We start from the raw sequence: 24,278 nt of genomic DNA on the forward strand, positions 1-24,278 counted from the left end.
AATGTCTTCTAAAGCAGAACACTAGGTGTGTGTAAGAAATAGATCAATATTTAAAACTCGGTCTGAGGCATCTCCTCCATTCACTTGCATTCAAACCGATTCAAACATCCTTAGGAAAATCGAGAGTTCATGGCAAATTTGCTGCAAACTTGCCGCAAATTCTCCACTGATCATTTTCACATGCAAATGAGCTTTGCGGCAAACTTGCGGCAAATTGTTCATTGTTGCCAAAGGTTTGCCACTATCGGCGAAGAGCTGCAAACTTCTGGCAAACACTTGTGGCGAATCAAAAGCTCATTTGCATGTGAAAATAAAGAGCAGCAAATTTGCAGCAAGTTTGCGTCTAGTTTAGATTTTTCGTAGCTCTCCTTGTTGACTGTTTCAAGATGGCACCACAGTTGATGTATCCAAACCAGCCGAGTGAGGCATCTATGCATGAATGTCTATGCTTCTCTATTGTAAACAATACTGCGCTTCTGTATTTTTTCATATTTCACAGGTCAGTTTTCGTGTGAACTTGCAAACGCGCTTACGTCACGTGAAAGGGTGCGTGACCTCGACCCTCGTACATTTTTTGTAAAAAAAGTTTTAAATATTGATCTGTTTCTTACATACACCTAGCATTTTGCTTCAGAAGACATGGATTAATCCACCGGAGTCATATGGTATGCTATATTCTTCCAAAAATCTTAGTTTGTGTTTTGTGATAGTCATACACATCTGGAAGGCATGAGGGTGAGTAAATGAGGAGAGAAGTTTAATTTTTGTGTGAAATATCCCTTTAAATTTATGTCTGTTCTTCAAATAAATCTATCCTACGAATTCAGAAGTAGTGGAATAAAGTGCAAATGTTGAGCACTTGGACTACTTTTATGTTACTTTTATGTCATTTTCTCATTTGCCCCATCCCCATTCTCTTTCATTGTATGGAAAAGAGCAGCGTCTACATACTACTAAACCTCTCCTTTTGTGTTCCATGCAAGAAAGAGAGTCATATGGGTTTGGAACACATTGGGAACATATTTTTAAACCTACTGTATGTACTATATAGTACCAGCCTGATCTCATGAAAACAACGTGTCTGTGGTGACATTTTAGGGAAATTATAATTGTGGTTCATGTCGCGGTAGTTCTGAGGTGAAATGTCCACTGTGTGGCGCTTAAAGTGAGTTAAATGTTCTCCCAAACCTTAAACCTAAACCAAAGTTATAAAAAGCAAATGTGAGATGAAAAACACAATTGCTGAAACAACCACATCATTTTGTGGTGCTTCTTTAACACTTCTTCTATGACATATCTTTCATCTTTTCACTGACCCCTCACAACACAATAATGGTATTAACGTTGTTGCTGGAAGAGGTATTAGGGAGTCCAGCAGGAGGTGCTCACACTGTGGACTGTGTAGGTCCTAATGCCCCAGTATAGTGATGGGGACACTATACTGTATAAAGGCACCATCCTTCGGATGAGACGTTAAACCGAGTCCTGACTCTCCATGGTCATTGAAAATCCCAGGACACTTCTCGAAAAGAGTAGGGGTGTAACCCCGGTGTCCTGGCCAAATTCCCCCCATTGGCCCTTATCAATCACGGCTTCCTTATAATCCCCATCTGTTAATTGGCTCTATCACTCCACTTTCTCCTCTCCACCAATAGCTGGTGTGTGGTGAGCGTTCTGGTGCACTATGGCTGCCGTCGCATCATCCAAGTGGATGCTGCACACTGGTGGTCGTTGAAGAGAGTCCCCTGTTCACTGTGTAAAGCGCTTTGAGTGTAGTGTCAGAAAAGCACTATATAAATGTAACGTTCATTCATTCATTCATTGTGTGAATGCTGTGGTAAACATTTGCATCTAGGGTATTCATCCAAAATTATCTCCCAGTCCCTGCTGATTATTCAGTGACAGGCTAATGGCAGTCGGCCGTAATGTAAAGAAAACCGCACAGCATGTTATCATATGGACTGCGGTAATGAAGCCCATAACCACAGGAAGCAATTGTGCCAGGCACGCGTAGCACCAGAGGCAGTATCAAAACAAACAACCGTGGGTCCTGAGTGCAGGATGCAGTAAAAATGCCAGCGGAGAATGTAGTCACAGCCATTCATTACTGTCTCAGCCGAGACATTTTGTGAAGGGAGATGAGCATCTTAAAAGCTCTTCAAATCCAGCCAGGCCCAGGTAATTAAAGCTAAGTGCCTCTAAGTGCGGCTTGCAGTCAAGAGACGGATCTGATTACTCTCATTTAATGGGTGCAACCGTACCGCAAATACTACATATCAAACAAAGCTGACACCGGACATACACAAACATGCACACACATAGACATGTTGAGTATTTCTAAAGATACAAACAGTACAGTTCATTTCAGACACTCATTTCAACATGCAAATCATAGCACTAATTAGTTTAATTGAGTCTTATTATTATGCAAAATTGTTCTTATAAGTTATATTTTGTCAGTGGTGCCTGTGTGGGACTCTAGATATTAAATATAATTATATTCAACTGCTTCTGCCCGTCATTAAAGTTATAAATCACTCTAAAATGAAAATTCTGTCATTATTTACTCATCCTCATTTTGTTCAAAACATTTATGACTCATTTCTTCTGTGGAACATAAAGGGAGATGTTTGGCAGATTGAGACTGACAGCAGACTAACATCATTCACTCTCATTGTATGGGAAAAGATGCAATGACAGTGAATGGTGACTAAGGATATCATTCTGCCTAACTGTCAGAGAGCGAGAGCGAGACAAAGAGACCCAAGAGCAGAGGAACAGTTCAAAGGATTTATTAACAATAAATTATAACTTTAACTGTGCTGGCGAAGACTGGAGATCCCGGCACTGGCTGCAGTTAAGGGAAGGAGTATTGGGGATGAGTGTGCACCATGGCCGCACAATGGGCAGATTTGTGAAAAGTGTGTTCGTAGACGAGTGTGTGCATTGTGGAAGTCAGGAGCAGATTCGCAGGAATCCTCCGTAGAAGCGTAGTGAGGTGCATAGAACAACGGCTAGCAGACTGGAAGGCAATCACTTTCCCGACATGCGGGCAGAGACGAGGAATCCTCCATTGAAGATTCGTGAGTGCAGAGAACAAGCGTACAGCAAGCTGGAAGGTAACCACACTCTCGACAAGCGGGCAGAGATGGACAACCAAACAGATACACGAGACAGGACCAACTAGGCAGAGAGAGTGAGGTAAGTTACTTCACATCAAACAACAATCTAGCAAGGATACTGAGAACACAAAGGGTTTAAGTAGGGAGTGAATTAGAGGAGAACCAGGTGTTGCTAGCATGCTAATTAGTGGCATGATCAGTGTCAACACTGATCATGCATGCCGGCTTCACCTGTGAGACATGAGGGAGAGAAAATAACAAAACACACAGATTAAACCTACAAACTCACCGGAGCCATGACACTAACGTCTCCTTTTGTGTTCCATGGAAGAAAGAAAGTTATGCTGTACAGGTCTGGAACAACATGATGATTTCTGGGTGAACTATTCCTTTAAAGATACAGCTAATCTGCCAAAATTGCAGCTCATCTGCTGAAATAGCAACTTCATGTAGTTGTTAATTGTTGAAATTGAAAATGTGGCCTAACCTGCTGTTCTCTCACCATCATGGTTTGGATTGACCAGTGTCCAGGGTTCATCAGAGTCGAAATGTGTGTCGCCCCCTATGCCTGGCCCTGGGAAATAAGCATGTGCCAGGAAGCCTCCTTCTCCATCGAACGGAGAGCTGTCACCATGGAAACCAGAGGCAAAGATGATGGTAATGTCCACATCGCGTTTGCCACTCTCCAGAGCGCTGTAGGGCACGGCCTCAAAACGTAGTGGTGTAACGCCTTGCCATACATCGAACGCCCGGCGAATGGCCTCGTGGGTTTCTCGTGCGCCCACTTTTGGGGTAACATTTTTAATGCTGAAAAACAAAACAAAACAAACACGAAATTACAAAGATTAACATGATTTACCAGTGATGTTAATCAATCAAGCAAAAATAAAGTTCATGTTTTAAGATCAAGCCATACTTGACTTACAGTTGCAGGGAAAAAAGTATATAATTCACAAAACAAACCACTGCTTTTCACTGCACTGCAGTTGGCTTAAATGAGTAGCACACAAACAATTTTGTAAGATGTACTGTATGTAAAGTCCCTTAAAGACATCATATAAACCTTAATGCAATCCTCATCATCTGAATTTGATGCATTATTGCTGTGGATGACTAGCTGCTTGCCTTTGTTTCGTATTGCCTCTTGAAGCCTGAGGGCTTTGTACTTCATGGCTTTTCATTTATAAATACATTACAGCAATGTGGCACTGTAATTGGACAAGCACTGAATACAGATGAATAACCTGTGCTGTAATTTCATTCTCTTGACTGGATAAGAGAATTGATCCATACACAGGCTGTTGTAGACAGGCTCTTTAAAAAATGTATCACTGTGGTTGGAGATGTAACCACCCCTTGCAAAAACAGTGTATGTACATTAAAGCATAAGTCTGTAAAACAGGACAGAGGCCCCATAACACTGTGCAAGTAATTATCATTGTCGTAACAGTCATTTTAAAAGTGGAGGGGGGGGGGGGGCACTGCTGCCAGTATATAGCTCGCACAGACCCAAAACTTACAGAGCAGTATTTTGTGATTAACATTTAGAATTGATTCATACATTAAACAAAGAAAAGCAAAACATATATACACAGAATCAACATTTAACCCCCACTATTACCCCTCCCCCTCCCAATCCCCAACCCCACCCTGACCCTCAACAAACATTCCTGTGGTCACACATGAGTATATACACCCAAAAAAAATAAAAAATAAAAAATAATAATAATCACACACATTAATAACTATACCTCTCTCTCCACTGCCCCTCCCCGAGAGCCCTCCAAGAACGCCAAATATTTGCCCCATTTCCCAACAAACTAATCCAAATTCCCCAGTCTTCTAGATGACCCTTCTTCGAAAGCTGCCACCCTCCTCATCTCCGAGCACCACTCCTGAAATGGGGGCGCTCCATCCCCTTAAAACAATTTGTCTGGCGATCATAACTCTGGTTAGGACCCAATTCTATTGATGACCGCCCCATCGCCTAAAATACAGAGTCTGGGGCAAAATGAAATCTGAGCGCCCAATACATCACACATAAAACTCTGAACCTTAAACCAAAATTCTTAGATCTTAACACACCGCCAAAAAACATGGGTTGTGTCTCCATCTTCTGATTGGCATTGCCAGCAGGTGGGTGTGCCTTTAAGACCAAGCCTTTACAATCTAGAGGGGGTCCAATAGTATCGATGTACAATCTTAAATTGCATAAGGTGCACCCTTGCACCTCTAGATGCAGACTGGATGTTTTATAGAATCCTAGCCCACACTCCCACCTCCAATACCAAGTTTAAATCTTTCTCCCATAATCTTTTGACATATGTTAAAGCTCTGTCCCCCAGACTCTGAATTAGCAGGGAGTAATACACTGATGCCTTGTGACCTTTTCCAAAAGCAGTAATCACCACTCCCAGAGAATCTGCCGCTTTAGGGGGGTGTATGCTACTCCCAAATATAGTACAGAGCAGGTGGCGCAGCTGTAAATACCTAACGAATTGAGATCTGGGAATCCTAAAATGTTGAACCAAATTTTCAAAGGATCTCAACACTCCACTCTCATATAGGTCACCGAGTGTATTAACCCCCCTCACAATCCACTCTGACCAGCAGAAAGGGGACTTATTAATACATAATTTTGGGTTCAGCCATATGCTCGAGGCAACATTTAAAAAAATGTCTGAATTATACACTCTGGACACTTTTGTCCATACCGAGTGCAACTGCGAGATAACGGGGTATAACTTAACTTCTCCGATTCATTTGATAGAAAGGCTTTGCAATGGCAAAATAGGGGCAAGAACTTCCTGTTCAATACAAAACCAGGGAGGGGCTCTCTCAGGTGAAAGCGACAAATGAGCCAAATGTCTGAGACTGAACGCATAATAATAAAACAAAATCTTGGGTAGGCCTAGCCCACCTTTGTCAATCGGCCTATGCAGCTTACTGAAATGTAGTCTGGGATGTTTACCATTCCAAATGAAGGACTTCGCTATGCTATCAAATTGCTTGAAATAAGAGAGGGGGACATCTATAGGGAGAGACTGTAGCAGTTAGTTGAATTTTGGAATACAATTAATTTTAATAACATTAACCTTCCCAGTCATAGATAAATGTAATGAAGCCCACCTGCCCACATCGCTTGAAAACCTTTTTATTAAAGGGTCAAAATTAACTGTAACTAAATCACACAAATTTGCTGGGAATAAAATACCATGATGACAGAATATTTTTGGGTGAACTAGCCCTTTAAGAAAGACAGAGAAACAACACAGGTAAAAAAAAAAAAAAATAGAATAAAAGACAAAGACAAAGAAATAAAACGAGGCCATTTTCATCTAAAAAGCTCTGAAGTAAACTCTGTTAACTGCCCTCAGACTGGCACCTCTGCTGAACTCTCCACACTGAAGTCTTTATCTTTCTCGAACAGACTTAGAGGCTCAGAATATCTCAGCTGACTTTTCTCTATAGAGGCCAGTCACTCACTGCCAAGCCTGTCTTCATTTACATTCCATGCGCATAGGTGGCCCATCAATTAAAAAAGCAGGATTTGAGTAAATCATTTCCATTATTGCCCGCTGTAACCAGGAGAGTCTAAATTGAGGTGAGAGAACACTTTATTTCCTGCGAGCCCTTTAGAAGGTAATCTCCAGGGGATTCAAATATGTTTCTTGAAGGTTAAAGAGTGAATGCTGGATGTTATTATATGCTTGGATGTGCCTTCATTGCGGTGCAGGATATAGAATGGCAGAGACAGGATGGTTTGAGGGATGTTTTTTATTAAATGTCTGTCTGTTTCATCTGTTCTGGAGTCGGTCTCTTCATTCTAACAACTAAATATCAGACCTCAATGGCCCAACAGAATATATTAGATCTGTTTACGCAAATGATCAGCATTCAGTACCATCTAAATAGGAAGTGACCTCATTGCACCTTGAGATAAAAGTTGAGGACAGTTACATCAAAACATTTGTTACCAATTATTTTTGCCTACACTTTCTTTTAAAGGTACAGTCCACCCTTTTAAAAAGTTGTTCTTAAAGGAATAGTTCACCCAAAAATGAAAATTTGCTGATAATTTACTCAACCTCAGGCCATCCAAGATGTATCTGAGTTTTTTTCTTCATCAAAACAGAATTTAAGACTTTTAGGATTTCATTTCAGGCCTCCTCCTCTAAACAATGCAAGTGAATGTCCTCCATTTTTTGACGGTCCAAAATGCATATTAAGGGTGCATCAAAATAATCCACATGACTCCAGTCGACAAATAAAATCTTCTGAACACAAACGGTTGATTATTTTGAGAAACAAAACAATACTTATATACTTTTTAACTACAAATGTTCGCTTCTGTACATCTCTGTGACGCACGCTCATGAGAGGGATGATGTAAGCTCGTTGGTAAGGTCACGTGTCACATAGTTTGTTTACATAGATTTTTTTTAAATTATTATTTGGAAATTATTTTTTATTTTATTTTATATTGTTTTTAAATTGTTTTGGACTGTTTTGGTTTGTGAACGCCACAAGTTTCTCTTGTAAACAATGACGCACTTCCTGACTCCTCCTCCACGTGACGCGTGACCTTACCAATGAGCTTACGTCATCCCTCTCATGAGCGTGCGTCACAGAGATGTACGGAAGCGAACATTTGCAGTCCCAAAAACTGTAAACACTGTGTCTCTGTAGCGCCATCAAATTTCCACTGTTTGTTCTGAGCGACCCATATATATACAAACAGAATTACATTGACACAGCCAGTGGCGTGAGTTGGGAGTGGGACTATCTTTTTGCAGGCAGACGGGGGCGTAGTCACAAAGCTGTTTTGAAAATGAAGTTTATTTTTGGAATTCTGTTCGGTGAGGCTACTAGTTCAGAAATTACATCAGTTTTAATGGTTTAAAAAAAAAAAAAAATTCTTAATATAATCAATATAAAAAAATATATAATTTACTCCACAATAAAAGTATCAAAAAATATGTATTCCTGAAAGAAAAAAATATACATTTAAAAATTCCTTTACATATTTAGCGCTTCCTTTCAGAGCACAATCTGTCAATGTCTGTACAATATTTATAGACCAAATTTCCATTCGAGCAGCCGGCATATTCTTTTATCCGAAGTGAAAGTGTTAAGCTTAATCTTAGTTTAAATCAAGGTTTTTACATGTTTAAAAAATATATTACCATTTTCTTAGTATAATTAATATATTAAATTGAATAAAATAAAATGATATTTTTACTGCTTTATTATAAAGTATAGAAAAAATATACATCCCTGAAATATATTAATAATTGCCATTACATATCTAGAGTTAGCATTTCTTTTTATAGCTTCATCTGTTAATGCCTTTAAAATATTTATAGACCAAATTCACATTTAAGCACTTGGCAGAGACTTTTATCCAAAGTGACTTAGAGTGCATTTAGACATTTTATCAGTATTTTCATTCCCTAGGAATCGAACTCATGACCTTGGAGTTGCTAGTGGCATCCTACACCAGTTGAGCTACAACTTTTTGTATTGTGCACTTGTTCTGTGTCATTAACACTGACAGAGACATTATGTCTTTCTCCTACCTGTATGTGATGTGTGTGCGTTGCCACTTCTGTCCAGTTAGTGCATAGCGCTTCTGCCTACGGGATCCAGACACCCCTTTAAGGTGGTCAGGTACCCCACATCTGGGCTTCTTCATCCAACTAGAGAGCAGAAGAAGAGTGAGGTCATTTTTGTCCTTCATTTTGTCCAGCATAACTATAAAGAATGGAATTAAAAATGATTGGATTATATGTTTCAATGTGTTCAAAAGGGACTCATTAGAATACACAATAAACCAGTGTTCTTGTGTTTAATCTAGGCTAAACTAAATTGTTTATGATGTTTTTAAGAGCTGTATTCCTCTTGTATATTCTGCAATCATTGAGAAAATGTCAATGCATTATCAAGCTGGAGATGCAGAAATGTGCAAATTACATAAAAGATTGCACACAAAGCCACATGTCAATATCCCCAACAATCAGCACCATATTATTGTAATCAAATAACAATATCCAAGTGTCATTAAAAGAATTGCTCTTAGAAACTGCTTTTCCTTTATAACAGTGCTTGCAGTGCAGCAGTGCACTGATATTCCTCGAACGTTCTGGTTAGGGGTTTATTCTTAATAAACACTATTAAACTTCTGCAATTAATTCAGCCTGAACCTCTTATGTACAGACTCCATTCAAACTTTGTTTTTAAGAGAACAAAGAGCTTTAGCCTTTTGTTAACTTTATACTGAAAGGTGCTGTAAGCGATTCTTTTTATGGAATTGTATGCAGAATATGCTCCTTCTCCATGAAATATATCACTGAGTGTCCTGAGATATCTCTCCGTGACAGCTCTTGTCTATGTAAACAGCAAACAAAAAGGAGACTCTGGGCCATGGACACATTGTTTGATCAGTCAATCAGAAGATTTTGATGTGCTTTCTGCCTGTCAATAATTTTCCATCGTCAATCCTGAGAAAAAGTACTGCTCTTCTGTTGAGAAGGGTCTGTCTGTGTCCTGTAAGACTACTATAAAACACGCCCCTCTTCTTGGAGTGGCTAAAATGGCTTACAGCACCTTTTAAGATTAAAGTTTTAAAATGTCCATTTGACTTACATTGATAGAATGTTTATCATATAAAATGTAGTCTACAGCGATGATGTCATTGTAATATTTGAATACTGAATTTTGATTGGTCTTGTCTTTCTTGCATGTACTTAACCAAATTTTACACTTGCCTTTACACAATGTTAAATAGGCTCTTATTCGACATTTAATTTACACAGAACCACAGCCAAAAACACCCCTGATACACCCCTGATAGCACACATCTATTCCATGTGTGTGTTTACATCTGTGTTTATATATTCATATCATATATCATGTGTTTACATATTTTTAATGTTGTTTGCTCATGTGCAATACTGCGATAAATTTCATAATGGCTATATTGTATGTTTCAACATTAACTGCAAGCTTCATTCTTGATGAATTTATGTTATGGCTTTCATTATTAAGCTTTTATAAACCTACTGGGCGGGACCAATGAAGCTGTGACCAATCACAGGAGCTGGAACAACTGATGCTGGATTAATCAAAATTGATCATAGTACTTCATGGCTATCTAATTTATCTAGAATTCTGTGTAAGTTATATTGAACCTATTTTCCCGCTGCACCTAAAATAGAGATATAGAAATGTACATGTTCTTGTGTTTTTAGTATTCGCTCAATTCCCTTATTTAAATGACAATTTGTGATTTAAATGAAAGTGCACATGACCATGGTAATCTCAAATAATAATCATTAAAGTAAGTCATCGCGGTCAGGCAATTATATATCTTAATATGTTCTAAATTATATATCTTATTCTTAAAGCGTCAAGGTGTACTTTCTAAGTGCTTGATTTTAAGGATTGATTGAACAGTTTAAACAGACCTTTAACTAGAACTAAGAAATGAATTACTGTCATGTAAAAGACATTTAAAATGAGTTTAATTCTGAATGGATAAATATATACGAACAAAGTCTCATTTCAAATAAGAATATATGATACCATAAATATAATATAAATGATACCAGACTTTCAGTTTAAACATTTTAATAAAACATTTAAATAATACTGAAGATAAATAAATGTCAGAAAATTACTGAAATATAGCATAATGCTGGACTCTGACAATTTAAGGATTTGCCAGCTATCATGTCTCTGGTTTTGTCAATAAGTCATCATATTTTATGTGTTGGAACAGTTCTCTGGTGATAACTGAGATTTTCTTACTTTACTCTTATACATATTGATATCTAACCTCTATTTTATTGTGGCAAGGAGGAGGGCGGGGCCGGGCCGTGATGACACACGCCCGGCCCCTAATCAGGCCAATCAAGCCAACGAGAGGGATAAAGGCAGCCGGAGGCAGCAGTTCAGGAGAGAGAGAGAGCTACAGGCAGCTGCCCTGTATGTGTGTATGTTATTTTGCTTTAAGTTAATCATTAAATGTTTATTTATATTGTCAAGCCAGTTCTCGCCTCCTCCTTTCCCTTTCGTTGGCTTGATTAGCCTGATTAGGGGCTGGGTGTGCGTCATCACGGCCCGGCCCCGCCCTCCTCCTTGCCACATTCATGTTTTCATGGAAATATGGAACTTGTGGCATATGACAGCTGGCTGGATTGTCACATCCCATGCAGTTTTACTGAATGCAAACATCCCGCAGAAACATTTCTTCAGACAGTTCTCTCATTGCCATCCTTAGACGTTACATGTGCTGTTTGTCATGCCGAATTCTGCGTTGATCAACGTGATCAGATACTCTCATTTGATTTGTTACATGATAAATTCACTCTAAATCATTTAACTGTCAAGTTAAATAACTTATCCTGCCACTGCATTAGCCAGCCATTGTCACCACTGGAATTAATTTGCTTACAAACATGGCACTGGTGCTGTTGCATGACGTCATCTCTTTCTAAGATTATCTGTTTTGATTGGTCCGGCATCAGCTGTACCAACTACTGTGATTGGTCACGATGTCATTGGCCCCGCCCAGCACTCTCTCACATCTTGATTTACAAGTGCTACAGGTTTTTCGCAAAAGTTGTTGCAAAAGTCAAAGCGGGAAGATTTGAAGTTGCAGTGGCAGATTTGAGAGGTTGTAACTGCCGATTTGTGGTTGTACCGTGAAAGTGAATTAAAGTACAAAAGTAAATATGTATTACAAGATTGTGTCTGTCTGTGAGTGTAAAGTACAAATATTTATTGTACAAGCTCTTAAATTCAAATCTACAAGCTCACGAGTTTTGCAACAGATTTACCTTCATATCTTGTCACCGCTGCTGTTAAATGCCTTGCGTGGCCCTCCTCGAGTGTGCACAATGGAAGGGAGCCATTAAGGTACCGAACTGCTGGAGAAAGCAGCCGATAAAACGAAAAAGTAAAGCAATTGGCAAATGAATTAAGAAAAGCAATTGCCAAATGCTTTTTTAAAACACAATTTAAAAGGAGCATTTAAAAATGACTTATTAATGTGCTATTTTATTGTTACATTTAATTGCATTTTAAACATGAATTAAATACATGATTTATTAATGGAACATTTTATTGTTAAATATAATACATTTTTAAACATGAATTAAATAAACACATTTAAATGTGTCTATTTATTTGTCCATTTATAAATTGGTTTATTCACATTTTTATTTTCAAATTAATAGACTGATAATTTATTTCTTCATTCTTTTTTAATCGGCACTCCGCGGCTTCCTTACACAGCAAGTTTTTCTCTTGCAATGGGGATTGTTTGTAAGTCTATTTGTGCAGCAGCATGTCCTACATGCTCGATGCAGCATGTCTTGCATTTGGTCTAAATAGTAGCAGCAGCAAAGGCATGTCCACATGCTTAACTCAGTATGTCTGTGTATTTTCTAGCAGTAGCAAGTCTCCATACTTGCGCCACAGCAGCAGCAGTAGCGTAGCGGATCTAGTCTGCCAAGACCAATATCCTATCAATAAGTCATACCCACATTAACTTGCTAAATCTTTCCAAGAGTTGTCATGGGTGAGTTATGTTTACTGATTAATGTAAAATAACTGTTTAAAATAAAGCAACTTTATTTTAAAATGTTTGTTAAATATAAGCCTATTTGCATGTCTTCAATTATCATTTTATGAAATGCTTCAGAAATACTTTACAATAAGGTTCCATTTGTTAACATAAGTTAATGTATTAGACATCAAGAACTAACAATGAACATATATTCATCTTCATTAATGCTAGTTAATAAAAATACAATTGTTCATTGTTAGTTCATAGTGCATAAACTAGTGTTAACATATACAACTTTTGACATTTTAAAACTGTATTACTATATGTTGAATTTAACATTTACCAAGGTTAATAAATGGTGTAAAAGTATTGTTCATTGTAAGTACATGTTAACAAATGGAACCAATGTTTCATGCATTTTCTGAGAGAATGCAGAATTTGTCTTTGTCCCTCACTTGTTTCAACCCAGTTATGCTCTATATCCCTTTAAAAATAACATCATATTTGAGGCAGTGATTAAAGTCTTTTGACCATCTCTTTGAAACAGTAGTAAGTTTATTTTACAGTCTTTATCAGTATTTATCAGTCATTTTCAGTGCTGGGCAGATTACTTGTGAATTGTAATTATGTACTGATTACAAATTACATGACCAAAAATGCAATCAGTAACGTAATCTTGTAGATTACATTTTTGGGGTAATCTAATCCGATTACTTCTGGACTACTTTTGGATTTCTTTCAACCTAATTCTATTTTATTTTATGTCACACACATTTTAGTAGGATAATCATTTTAACGTAAAAGTACAAAGAGGAAGAAAATGTATTCCATTCTTTATTACTAACAAAAAGAGCCTCACAAAAAGATCTCCTTATGACATTTTTAAAAAGTGCATTAAACATTACATAAATTAAATAAACATTAAATCTAACAGCAATGACAGTGCATGGCCAAAGTTTATAATTCAAAACACTGAGACATCAAGTTCATTTTAAGTGCATAAAACAATAGACGTTGTCTAGATCAAAGCTTTCATCTAAAAACACCGAACTGATGGACTGATAGTCCATCACCTATTCCAAAGCTGAAGTGCAAGATCTTATGAACAGCAAGAATATTCTAAAAGAGCAGAATATTTTAAAACAGCAGAGTTCCACCGAGTCACACAAGGAACAGTTGTGTCAAGTTTTATGTCAAATTTCATGCAGTGGACTCCACTGCATCAGCAGCAACAGTAGAGTGATGGGCTTTGTTCCATATTGCTGCACATTTTGCAGTTGAATTTGTGTACCCTGCAGGAAGAACCTTCAGAGATTGCATCCACTAGATCCTTTGAAGCAATTCAGTTCAATGTGTGAGCACACACCATTGGTGAGGTAGTAAGAAAAAATTATTTAAAAACATATCTAGTTCATTCAATGAAACTGAAGTCAACAGCAATTGCTTGGTCAAGGCTATCAGCTCTAAAATCTGATGCAGTTACTTTGAACCCTTACTACTTAGTAATAGTCCATCACCTATTCCTTAGCTGAGGTGCATATCTTACTGTTGTAACATAATAAGAGCACATACTCAAAATGTTCATCTGAGAGACTATTGCACTTTGGAGTAAGAACATAATGATATTGATATGAAAATGAACAATAAATCATTAACAGTTTACTACCGTTGCCTTGATAATATGTAATCATGTAATCTATAAAAAAGTAACTGTAGTCCAATTACGAGTATTTCAAAATGTTATTTAATCCAATTACAAATACTTGATTTTCATGTAATCCGTTACTACATAGCACTGGTCATTTTTTAATTCCAAACTTAGCCACTGTAATGGGGTTGAAATAATGTAGCACCATTCTGTATGTATTTATGTTGTGTTTTTGAGTACTCACTCTATAGTCTCCTTGGTTAGAGTCCCTGTGACGTTGAGTCCATACTTGTGCTGCATGGCAGCAATAGCAGAGTGCATGGTATGGGTTGATCTCAGGACAGCCATGTTAGGTTGTGTATGGTGGAGGTAGCCATACCTCTGTAACCACGCCTGCAAAAGAAAAACAACTGAACAAACATCAACTATGAACATGTCCTTATCTAAACCCCAAAGCTCCTTTCTGTGTAGTCTGAACAACAAAACAATGAATAAGAAACTAAATGTGCCCTCAAAGTTAAAGGCTAGAAAGAAAGTCTTCAATTTAAGACCAAGGATTCAACTCTCATTGACACTGATATCTGCCCTTTAACTATCGACACATTTATGTATTCAGGAAGTCGGCCTTGATAAAATAAATAAATAAATAAATAAAATAAAATAAAAAATCAAATAATGGCCAGATCTGATCAGCAATTTTAACATGTAGTGCTCTGACCTTATGTTCTCAAGAGATGTTACAGCAGCACAGCTAGCCTCAGGATGTAGATGGAATATACAGAAAAGCACAGCTAGAGAGTGCTAACATTGAAGTGGGAGCAAGGGAACATTTTATGAACTCTTTTTGCTGCAGTACTTGTGTATTTTTCCTATGAGAGATGATTTCAAGATTTGTAGTCTACAGGGATAGTGTATGTCAAGACCATTTCATTCCAAACAACATTTTACTGGAAATTACTTTTAAGATAATGCACTTGAGGTCAAATAAGCTTTGGAACACAAAACATTTTAGTGCTCTGACTCCACTTAAATCATTAGTAGATGTGTATAAATAAGAACACATATATGATATATATATATAGAGAGAGAGAGTGTTCCAAAACTTTTTGAACAATGAAATTCCATGATTTCACATATGAAAACATTTAATACATAGTGTAAAAGGGCATTATGTTATATTGTGTGTCCATGTATTTCTTATGAGAACGTAAGAACAGTTAAGTGCTAAATTGATTCTCTAGCACTAATCAGATCCTGCGTCTCTTATAATCACAAGGGTTGATTACTAATTTATATGGAGAAAACACAGATGTGCTATAGAGCCGCAGGGGTTTGGTATGGCAGGGTGTAACCATGGTGATAAAGAGTCATAGATAGAAGCAACTTTGTCATCCTCCGGGTGTCGTAATCACTGTCTTGTGAAGCTGTAAATACAGAGCTGAGCCAAACTGATGCACACTGAAGATGTCAATGAAAGAACAAATCCTGCACATTAATATACTCAGTGTGTGTCAATTAAATCAGAATTGCTTTGCTGGTAAACACATAGACGCTCTCACACACATTTATGTATAAATTAAGACACACATTGAAAATTAGGCTTAACTAGGTGAAATATTAAGCATCTAGCAAACATGATTGCATAATTAACATCTTCTCTGGGGTCTAAAATTGTTTCAACATATGAAACCAATGGAATATCATCCAAATGAAACTGATCTTTCCAAGATATATGTCTATATGTAGGACAGTATGTAATATAATTCAGTTTAAAAGCCAATGATTTGAATTGTTAATATTTTCTCCAAGTTTATTTATGTGCCATCCAAAAATCTCTAATCCTTACCCATATAGATACACATGGCAAAAAAAAAAAAAAAAAAGAGAAAAAATGGACCCACTTTATATTAGGTGTCTTTAACTGCTTAAGCATTTGATAAAATGTACTTATTATGTACATACATGTTTTTGCATTGTACTTACATTTAAAGTACTTGCATTTAATTACATCTTTAGTTACACTTTTAACTTTACCCCTAATCTTAAACCTAACCCTATTCTAAACCCTACTCCTAAACCTACCCGTACCTCAACCTCAGAAGCATTAAATGTCTTGTGAGAATTTTGTAGAACAACATGTAGTTACACAATAAATACATTGTATTGTATGTATTTCAATGTTAGTACATAGTAGTTAAAGACAACTAATATAAAATGTGCACACATCATTTGGCTATCTGGAATCTTGCTATCTGGCTACAAACACGTTTGCTTTCCTGGCTAAGATGACGTCATCGGAAATGCTGTAGCGTCGTGGAACTCTAAACCAATCGGATTGGGTTCAGATTGCTCTAACCAGTGGTGATAGTCCTCCATATTTGGGCAGAGAGTCAATCACTCCAATTACATATGACCACCAGGAGATAGCACCAAGTACATAATACAGACTCAATGATGGCTCAAATGGCACAGAATGAAACTCATTTTGTGAAATCTCATTACTAAAATCATGTCTGTATGCTATGCAACCCTTTAGTCATTGTTCTGTTTGCATGTGCAATAAGTTCTTATGTACAATTATTATGTTTTATTTGTTTGGAGAGGCTTTTGGACACCTGGAGATGTTTTTGGACACTAGGATAAATAATTTTTGTAACACTATAACTTTTGATTGCTTTGTTGTATCGACACAACATTTTACTCATTTTTTGAAGCTATCTTATTTACACCCTGAGATGTATAATGACAAATCAGAAGCATAAGGACAAAAGTAAAAACATTTTGTGATTTTTAAGCAGTTTCTTAGTCTCATAATTTATCAAACATTTTAAAAGCTTTCTTTACAATGATACCAAACACTTGGCCCTCCTTTTGTTTATTTATTTATTTATTTTTGTGTGTCGAGTTATAAGCCTTTAATTTGGGTTTGCCACTGACACAGGAAATCTTTAAAAACACCCTCCAAGCTTAAAGGGTTAATAAATACAGTAGTGACCACAGTGAATATTACCCGCAGAGAGACAAGAGGCAAAACAATGGGAATTATTTAACCTTTGTCAAAGTTGATTACACACAGCTCATAATATATGTGCAAGCACAACTTTAAAACATGGAGTTTCATCTCAGAAGGATATGCACAAGACAGGCTATTTGTTATCAGATTTCTTAATGTTCAAAGTGCTTAGTCATAGGTGGTGGCATGCATCCTGTCACAATCTCGCCATGACAACATGAATGTTATTACATAAAAACTGCTGCCACATTTATAGCAGATGGCAGCAACAGACAGAAAAAGGGCATGACAAGATCATGATGAAAAACATCCTTCAGGAGGACAGAGGAACAACGGTGTACCTTTTAGGGACCCATGGGTGTAACACTAAAAAACCAATCATAAATACATGATGTCTTAAAACAGTCTGACATCTGAGAAGAGGCTGCAGTTTCAAAGAGAGACGAGACTGGGTACTCTAAAAGTAAATGGTCATATTTAAATGGGGTATACATAATTTGTCACTTCCTGTATTTTTACTGATCAGATCGATCATGAAAAGACCAAGTGTAAATGTGTTGTTCAGCAAAGTATACTGTGCACAGTATGTACATTTTCTATATGCGAAAATACAGAGCTGGACGTCTCCCAACATGAGGAAGAACTTGTTATAAGGGTGTTTGTAAAATTAGATTATGCAGAGTTTACGATTGCAGAGCAATGCAACAACTTGTCAGATTAATATAGAATTCAACCTATGTGCAGATACAAGGGTGTGTATATCAACTTTTTTACAACGGCTTTGAATGTGGCTCATCCAACCAGAAATTAGAGTCGGAACTATTCGTTTTATAATATTAGTTTTACTGTTTTGAGTCTTACAAGTGTTACATAATGTGAAGCTGTTGTTGCACCGATGCCAGACTTGTGATTCATTTGTTATGAATAATCTTGTTTTCTGGTTCTTGTTCGATCAAGTTCCAAATATAAAGAGAAAATAAGAAGAGATGAAGTTCTGTTCAATTTGAAAAAAGTATTTAATTCACTGGATTACCCACAATACACACATGGTTATTTAATATAATGTATAAACCTTTTAATATATGTTTTTGTTGCAATTCTAGCTACATTTTGAAATATAGTGTTACGTAATATAAAATTACTCATAACATGATACAAGATCTTGGTCATACCGCCCATCCTTATGCTTAGGGTACACCTTTGGATTTAGGGAACAATTTCTCTCCTCTTCCTGCTGCAGCATTTTCTCACTTGTTTTATCTATCTGTCTTGCTCATTCTCACTTTCTCTCTCTCATTTGCATCTTGCAGCAAAAGCTAATCAATGAAGTCAATTACAGAAGTCAGTATGTTGAAATGCAGTTACATGTGCTGCTGTTTCCAGGCAAACAATTCTTTGTGTAAATAAGCTGCCATATTCTATCCTGAAAGCAAACCCATCAGTTCCCATCCATCCATTCTGAGAGCAGTAAAGAGATCATGAGGTTGGCTAAGGGTCAGTGCCAGAACCAACCAATCACAAAGCCTCAGAGCAGTTCTACTGGTACTACCCACGAACTAGCTGCCAGCACAACAACCCAGCCAGCTATAAGGCCTGAGATATCCCAGCTAATCCTTCTACACTGCAAACAAACATTTTCTCAATCAATATTGTTGTCTTGTTGAACAGTAAAAATATCTGTCACTCACTGCTGAGTAAAACAACCCTCTTTATCTGCTTTTTATGTGTGTGTCTATGGTTTGCACTATGAGCTTTGCATAAACAGGTTTTAGGCCCACAAGAGTCAGTGATACTGTGAAAATGAGTTTATTTGCCATTTTTACTCACAACAAACAACTAGATTGCTGGATTCCTATGGTGCTAACCACAAAGGGTCTGACAAATCGTCTACCTACAAACCAACGGTTCCCTATCTGTCACTCACTCGACGTTGTGTCGATGTAGTGACACTAGGGGTCACTCTTGGGAGCCCCAAACACCTCTGCTTTTTTGAAAAACGACCAATGAGAATTGGCGAGTGGAATTTGCATGCCCCTTCCCTGGACATACGGGTATAAAAAGAGCTGGTATGCAACCACTCATTCAGATTTTCTCTTCGGAGCCGAGCGGTTGTATTTAATGCACCGAATTCAATTCCCTCCAAAGATGCACCTCAAAACTGCTGGAATTATGGTGCATTTCAGCGGCTTCTCCCCCTCTGCACCCGTGGAGTGCAGAGAACGCCACTGGGCGCTTCGGCAGAACGAAAATAAGAGAGTATATTCTAAAAGAGTATATTTTCATTCACAAAAAGTGCAGCACACACGTTCCGTCTTATTAAAGATGACTTTCCATTTGTGTGTTATTCCTGGTTGCGATCGTTATCTCTCCGCTTCTGACGGCCACAATCACTGTCTTATGTGTCTGGGCACTGCCCACGCAGAGACATAGTTCGTGGATGAGTCATGTCCTCATAGCGAGAACATGACCATGGCAACATTGCGGTCGCGGCTTGCTTTCCACCCCAGCGGCTCTCCGCACCAGTCCTTCTACCTACGGGTTTGAGGCCGCGTCGGTTAGCACTGGGGGCGATTTGGGGACATCAATGGGACCACCTCTGCCGAGTATCCCCCCATGGACCTCCCATTCCCCAGCACACTCGCTTACCCCGATTGGGCTCTCGCACGAGACCACCGGCTCGTCTCAGCGTGAGTTCGACTTCTCGTTTGGAGCTCGGGAAGACGAGGAGTTATCGAGCGCAGCATCGGAGAGTGGGCTCTTCCAGTCTGACACAGAGGCTTCGGCTGGGCTTCCTCCTTCGGGAACGGTCACCCAGTCTCATGCCGACGCGGAAATGACGGACATGCTTTCCATGGCGGCTGCGAGCATCAGGCTAGAGTGGAACCCTCCACTCTTCCCTGAACCCTCACGGCTTGACGATTGGTTCTTGGGCTCGGGGCGCCGCCCACGGCCATGACCTGCCCCTGTTCCTTTCTTCCCGGAAGTGCATGAGGAGCTGACAAGTTCGTGGGAGGCACCTTTTACTGCCCGGCCCCAGTTTTTCAGCTCCTCCGCTCTCACTACCCTCGATGGTGGAGCGGCCAGGGGGTATTCGGTGATCCCCCAGGTGGATAAGGCGCTTGCGGTGCACTTGTGTCCGTAGAACACCGCCACCTGGCACGGGTGCCCGAAGATCCCGTCCAGGGCCTGTAGGTTTACATCGTCCCTGACGACTGTGGCCTGCGGTGCCGCTGGACAAGCCGCCTCCGCCCTGCACGCCATAGCTCTCCTGCAAGTACACCAAGCCAAGGCGCTAAAAGAACTGCACGAGAGTAGTTCTGACCCGGGATTGATGCAGCAACTGCGCTCGGCAACCGACCTTTCTCTCCAGGTGATGAAGGTCACGGCACGGTCTCTCAGGCAGGCGATGTCCACCCTGGTGGCGATGTCCACCCAGGAGGTCTACAGGGAGCTCCCTTTGAGCCCTTGGAGTCAGCTGAGCTTAAGGCACTCTCTTTGAAGACTGCCCTCCTGAATGCGTTCACTTCCATCAAAAGGGTAGGGGACTTGCAGACGTTCTCTGTCAGCATATCGTGCCTGGAGTTTAGTCCGGGTTACTCTCACGTGATCCTGAGACCCTGACCGGGCTATGTGCCAAAGGTTCCCACGACCCCTTTTAGGGATCAGGTGGTGAACCTGCAAGCGCTGCCCTAGGAGGAGGCAGACCCAGCTTTGGCGTTGCTGTGTCCGGTGCGAGCTTTACGCATCTATTTGTATCGCACACAGAGCCTTAGAAGCTCCAAGCAGCTCTTTGTCTGCTTTGGTGGACAGCGGAAAGGAAGCACTGTCTCCAAACAGAGGATCGCCCACTGGGTCATTGACGCCATCGCGATGGCATATCAGGCTCAGGGCGTGCCACCCCCTGCGGGGTTACGAGCCCACTCTACCAGGAGTGTGGCGGCCTCCTGGGCCCTGGCCAGTGGCGCCTCTTTGGCAGATATTGTCCCGTGTATCGGCAGACATGAGCAGGTAAGTTCTGGGACAGCTGGCCGGGTGTACCGCTTGCGCATAGCGCCTTTCCCCTCCCTTGAGGTGAAGATGTGCGCTCTTGACTCCCAGTCATGTTCACAGACTATGATCTCTGGATGACTTTCCTCCTTAGCCCTCTGGCAGTTGAGTTTGCAGAGAAACTCACTGACCAGCCCAGTACGTGCACTAATGAGCCCCTGTACTGAGGTAGGTGCTCCACATGTGCTGGTTCCCCGAAGGCGACCCCATGTGATATCTTCCGCAAAATCGTTTCCCTGTCAGCAAACTGCGTCTTCCTTGGGCAGAGGCCCCTCTGCCCTCTGCCCCCAGTCGCCATGCTCTGTTTAAACTCCTCCCCCTTTGGGTAGGACCTACCATGGGACCTCTCCACATAACATACTTCCGACAAGACTCGGTAAGACCATGTGATGTATTCCACTCAAAATACCCCCCCCCCCCTTTTTGGGCGGGGTGTGGTCTCCGCGGTTTCTTCCCCTTGGGAGGGACACCCCCCGACGCAGATACTTATGGCTCCCAGTCAGTTAACAAATTCCACTCTTTTTGGGGAGAAAATAGAGGGAAAGAGACCTCAGCTGGGCTAGCCTGTCCCTATAGTTGGGCAGTCGACTTGTTCCTGATGGACCGTTCGACGCTCATAAGAGCGTTGGGGGAGGTTACATGATGGCCTGGTGCGCTGGCTACGAGGTACACAGCGGTCTACCCATCACACACCGCCAGTTCACGAAACACAGTTCAGATAGTTGTGGCGTTTTGTATAGGGACCCCTAGTATCACTACATCGACACAATGTCAAGTGAATGACAGATAGGGAACGTCCTGGTTACTTTCGTAAACTCCGTTCCCTGATGGTGGGAACGAGACGTTGTGTCCCTCTTGCCACAATGCTGAACTACCCGCTGAAATGGCAGGGACCTGGTCTTGGCTCCTCAACACAAAACCTGAATGAGTGGTTGCATACCAGCTCCTTTTATACCCGTATGTCCGGGGGAGTGGCATGCAAATTCCACTCGCCAATTCTCATTGGCCTTTTTTCAAAAAAGCAGAGGTGTTTGGGGCTCCCAAGAGTCACCCCTAGTGTCACTACATCGACACAACATCTCGTTCCCTCCATCAGGGAATGGAGGTTATGACATTTTCTTCATTGAGAACATTTTTTTTTTTAATGTGAAGAAAACTGACCGACCGATGAGATAAGTGTGTTTAGTCATGTGTCCTGAGCCGCTGCAGCTACAAAATCCAGTGTGTTGGTGGCGCCAACTCACAAGAAGTTTCTTAGCAAACTGACATTAAACACCTGAATAAGAATGACTAGGAACTGGAATTGAAGATAGATGTGGAGCTGATCTTGTCTTTGGTATCTGATCACAAGGAGTTATTTAATAAAAACAGAGGCTACAAAAATGCAGAGTGGAAGGAGTTATTATGGCAAGGATTTACAGAAAAAAAATTGGAATCAATACTGAGTTTTTTTGCCTTAATGTCCTTTGTTTTAAGCTTGGAAATGTTGGTTCCCATTGACTTGCATTGCAAACAAACATTTTCTCAATCAGTATTGTTGAATTGTTGACCAGTAAAAATATCTAAACCTCTTTAAAACAAGATAAATTTACATAAAAGCAAAACTTCAAAAGATATTAAGACTTTTTTTCAGAGAATATATCTAGAATTAAGTTTATTTTCCTTACCCAAGTAGCATTTTATGTTTTAAGCATTAGTCTAACAATATTTTGTGAGTTTTATGCTTAAAACAAGAACAAACTGCCAAAGAGCTAAGAAAAATAAACTTAACTGAACACAGATTCTCTGCAAGCTAAAGACAAAAATACTGAAGGAAATTATTTTTTACAGTGTACTTCTCAAGCTGTTCTCTATCTTTCCCTTTTTCCTTTTTTTTTCTATCTGTCACTCACTGCTGAGCAAAACAACCCTCTTTATCCACTTTTTATGCCTTTAAACAGCTGTAAGCACATGCGAGTGTGTGTGCCTATGGTTGCACTATGAGCTTTGCATAAACAGGTTTTAGGCCCACAAGAATAAGTGATACTGTGAAAATGGTTTATTTGCCATTTTTACTCACAACAAACAACTAGATTTTTGGTGCTTGCTTGTGCAAAACTTGCTACTGAGATGGTTGTGGTTGTAGGTGGTTGTAGTGTGTTAAAGCCCCAACATACTCAAGGTGAAGTGCTTCTTCGTTCTTCACTCCAAGCCCAAAAAAAAGTTCGAAATAGCTGAGCAACGACATACTGTTTGTGAACATTCAAATACAGGCCACTCTGCTGTGGGAGGCGTTTAGAGGAAAATTTTCAAGACTATATGTAAAACCTTAACTAATATGACATTAAAAATGTGTTATCAATCACGAGGAGTTATTTAATAAAAACGGAGGCTACAAAAATGCATAGTGTAAGTATTATGGTAAGGAATTGCAGGAAAAAAAAATCAGACTCAATAGTGATTTCTTTTTTTGTTGCCTTTATGTCCTTTTTTAAGCTTGGAAGTTTTGGTTCTTATTGACTTGCATTGCATGGAAATATTCAAATCCATATCAATGCAATCGATACCTCCATCAAAATATCATTGTTTGTGTTCTGCAGAAGTAAGAAAGTAATACGATTTTTAGACGACATAAGGGTGTGTAAATGATGAGAGAATACTCATTTTTGGATTAACTATTTCTTTAAATGTATTCTATTTTAAGTAGTCTTAGCAATAATGAAATTGTTAGCAGGCATTAGCAGCACCACCTATTGTTCGGTGACTAATTTCCTTTTCACATGCAGTAGCCTAAAAAAAATTGTCTCGGTCTTGGTGTGAAGAGACCTTTCGTCAGCAGTTCGTCTTGCAAATTGTTCTTGGATTTGGTGTGAATAAGCCAAATTACACATATTGCAG

General features: G+C 39.4%; 1 protein-coding gene across 2 annotated transcripts in view; it reads right to left on the reverse strand.

Annotated features, from left to right (window-relative positions):
• LOC127442012 (matrix metalloproteinase-16-like) overlaps positions 1 to 24,278 on the reverse strand; it is a 46,621-nt gene that overhangs the window by 17,209 nt on the left and 5,134 nt on the right. Inside the window, exons 2-4 of one of the 2 annotated variants that reach the window (XM_051699668.1) lie at positions 14,586 to 14,734; positions 8,702 to 8,821; positions 3,625 to 3,929 (exon numbers count right to left, since the gene is read on the reverse strand). In XM_051699668.1, coding sequence (XP_051555628.1) covers positions 3,625 to 3,929; positions 8,702 to 8,821; positions 14,586 to 14,734 — 574 coding nt within the window. Of the gene's footprint in view, positions 1 to 3,609; positions 3,930 to 8,701; positions 8,822 to 14,585; positions 14,735 to 24,278 lie in introns of both variants that reach the window. The other variant, XM_051699667.1, reaches the window with a different exon arrangement.

The sequence above is a fragment of the Myxocyprinus asiaticus genome, chromosome 6, assembly GCF_019703515.2.
Source record: "Myxocyprinus asiaticus isolate MX2 ecotype Aquarium Trade chromosome 6, UBuf_Myxa_2, whole genome shotgun sequence".
Taxonomy (NCBI): domain Eukaryota; kingdom Metazoa; phylum Chordata; class Actinopteri; order Cypriniformes; family Catostomidae; genus Myxocyprinus; species Myxocyprinus asiaticus.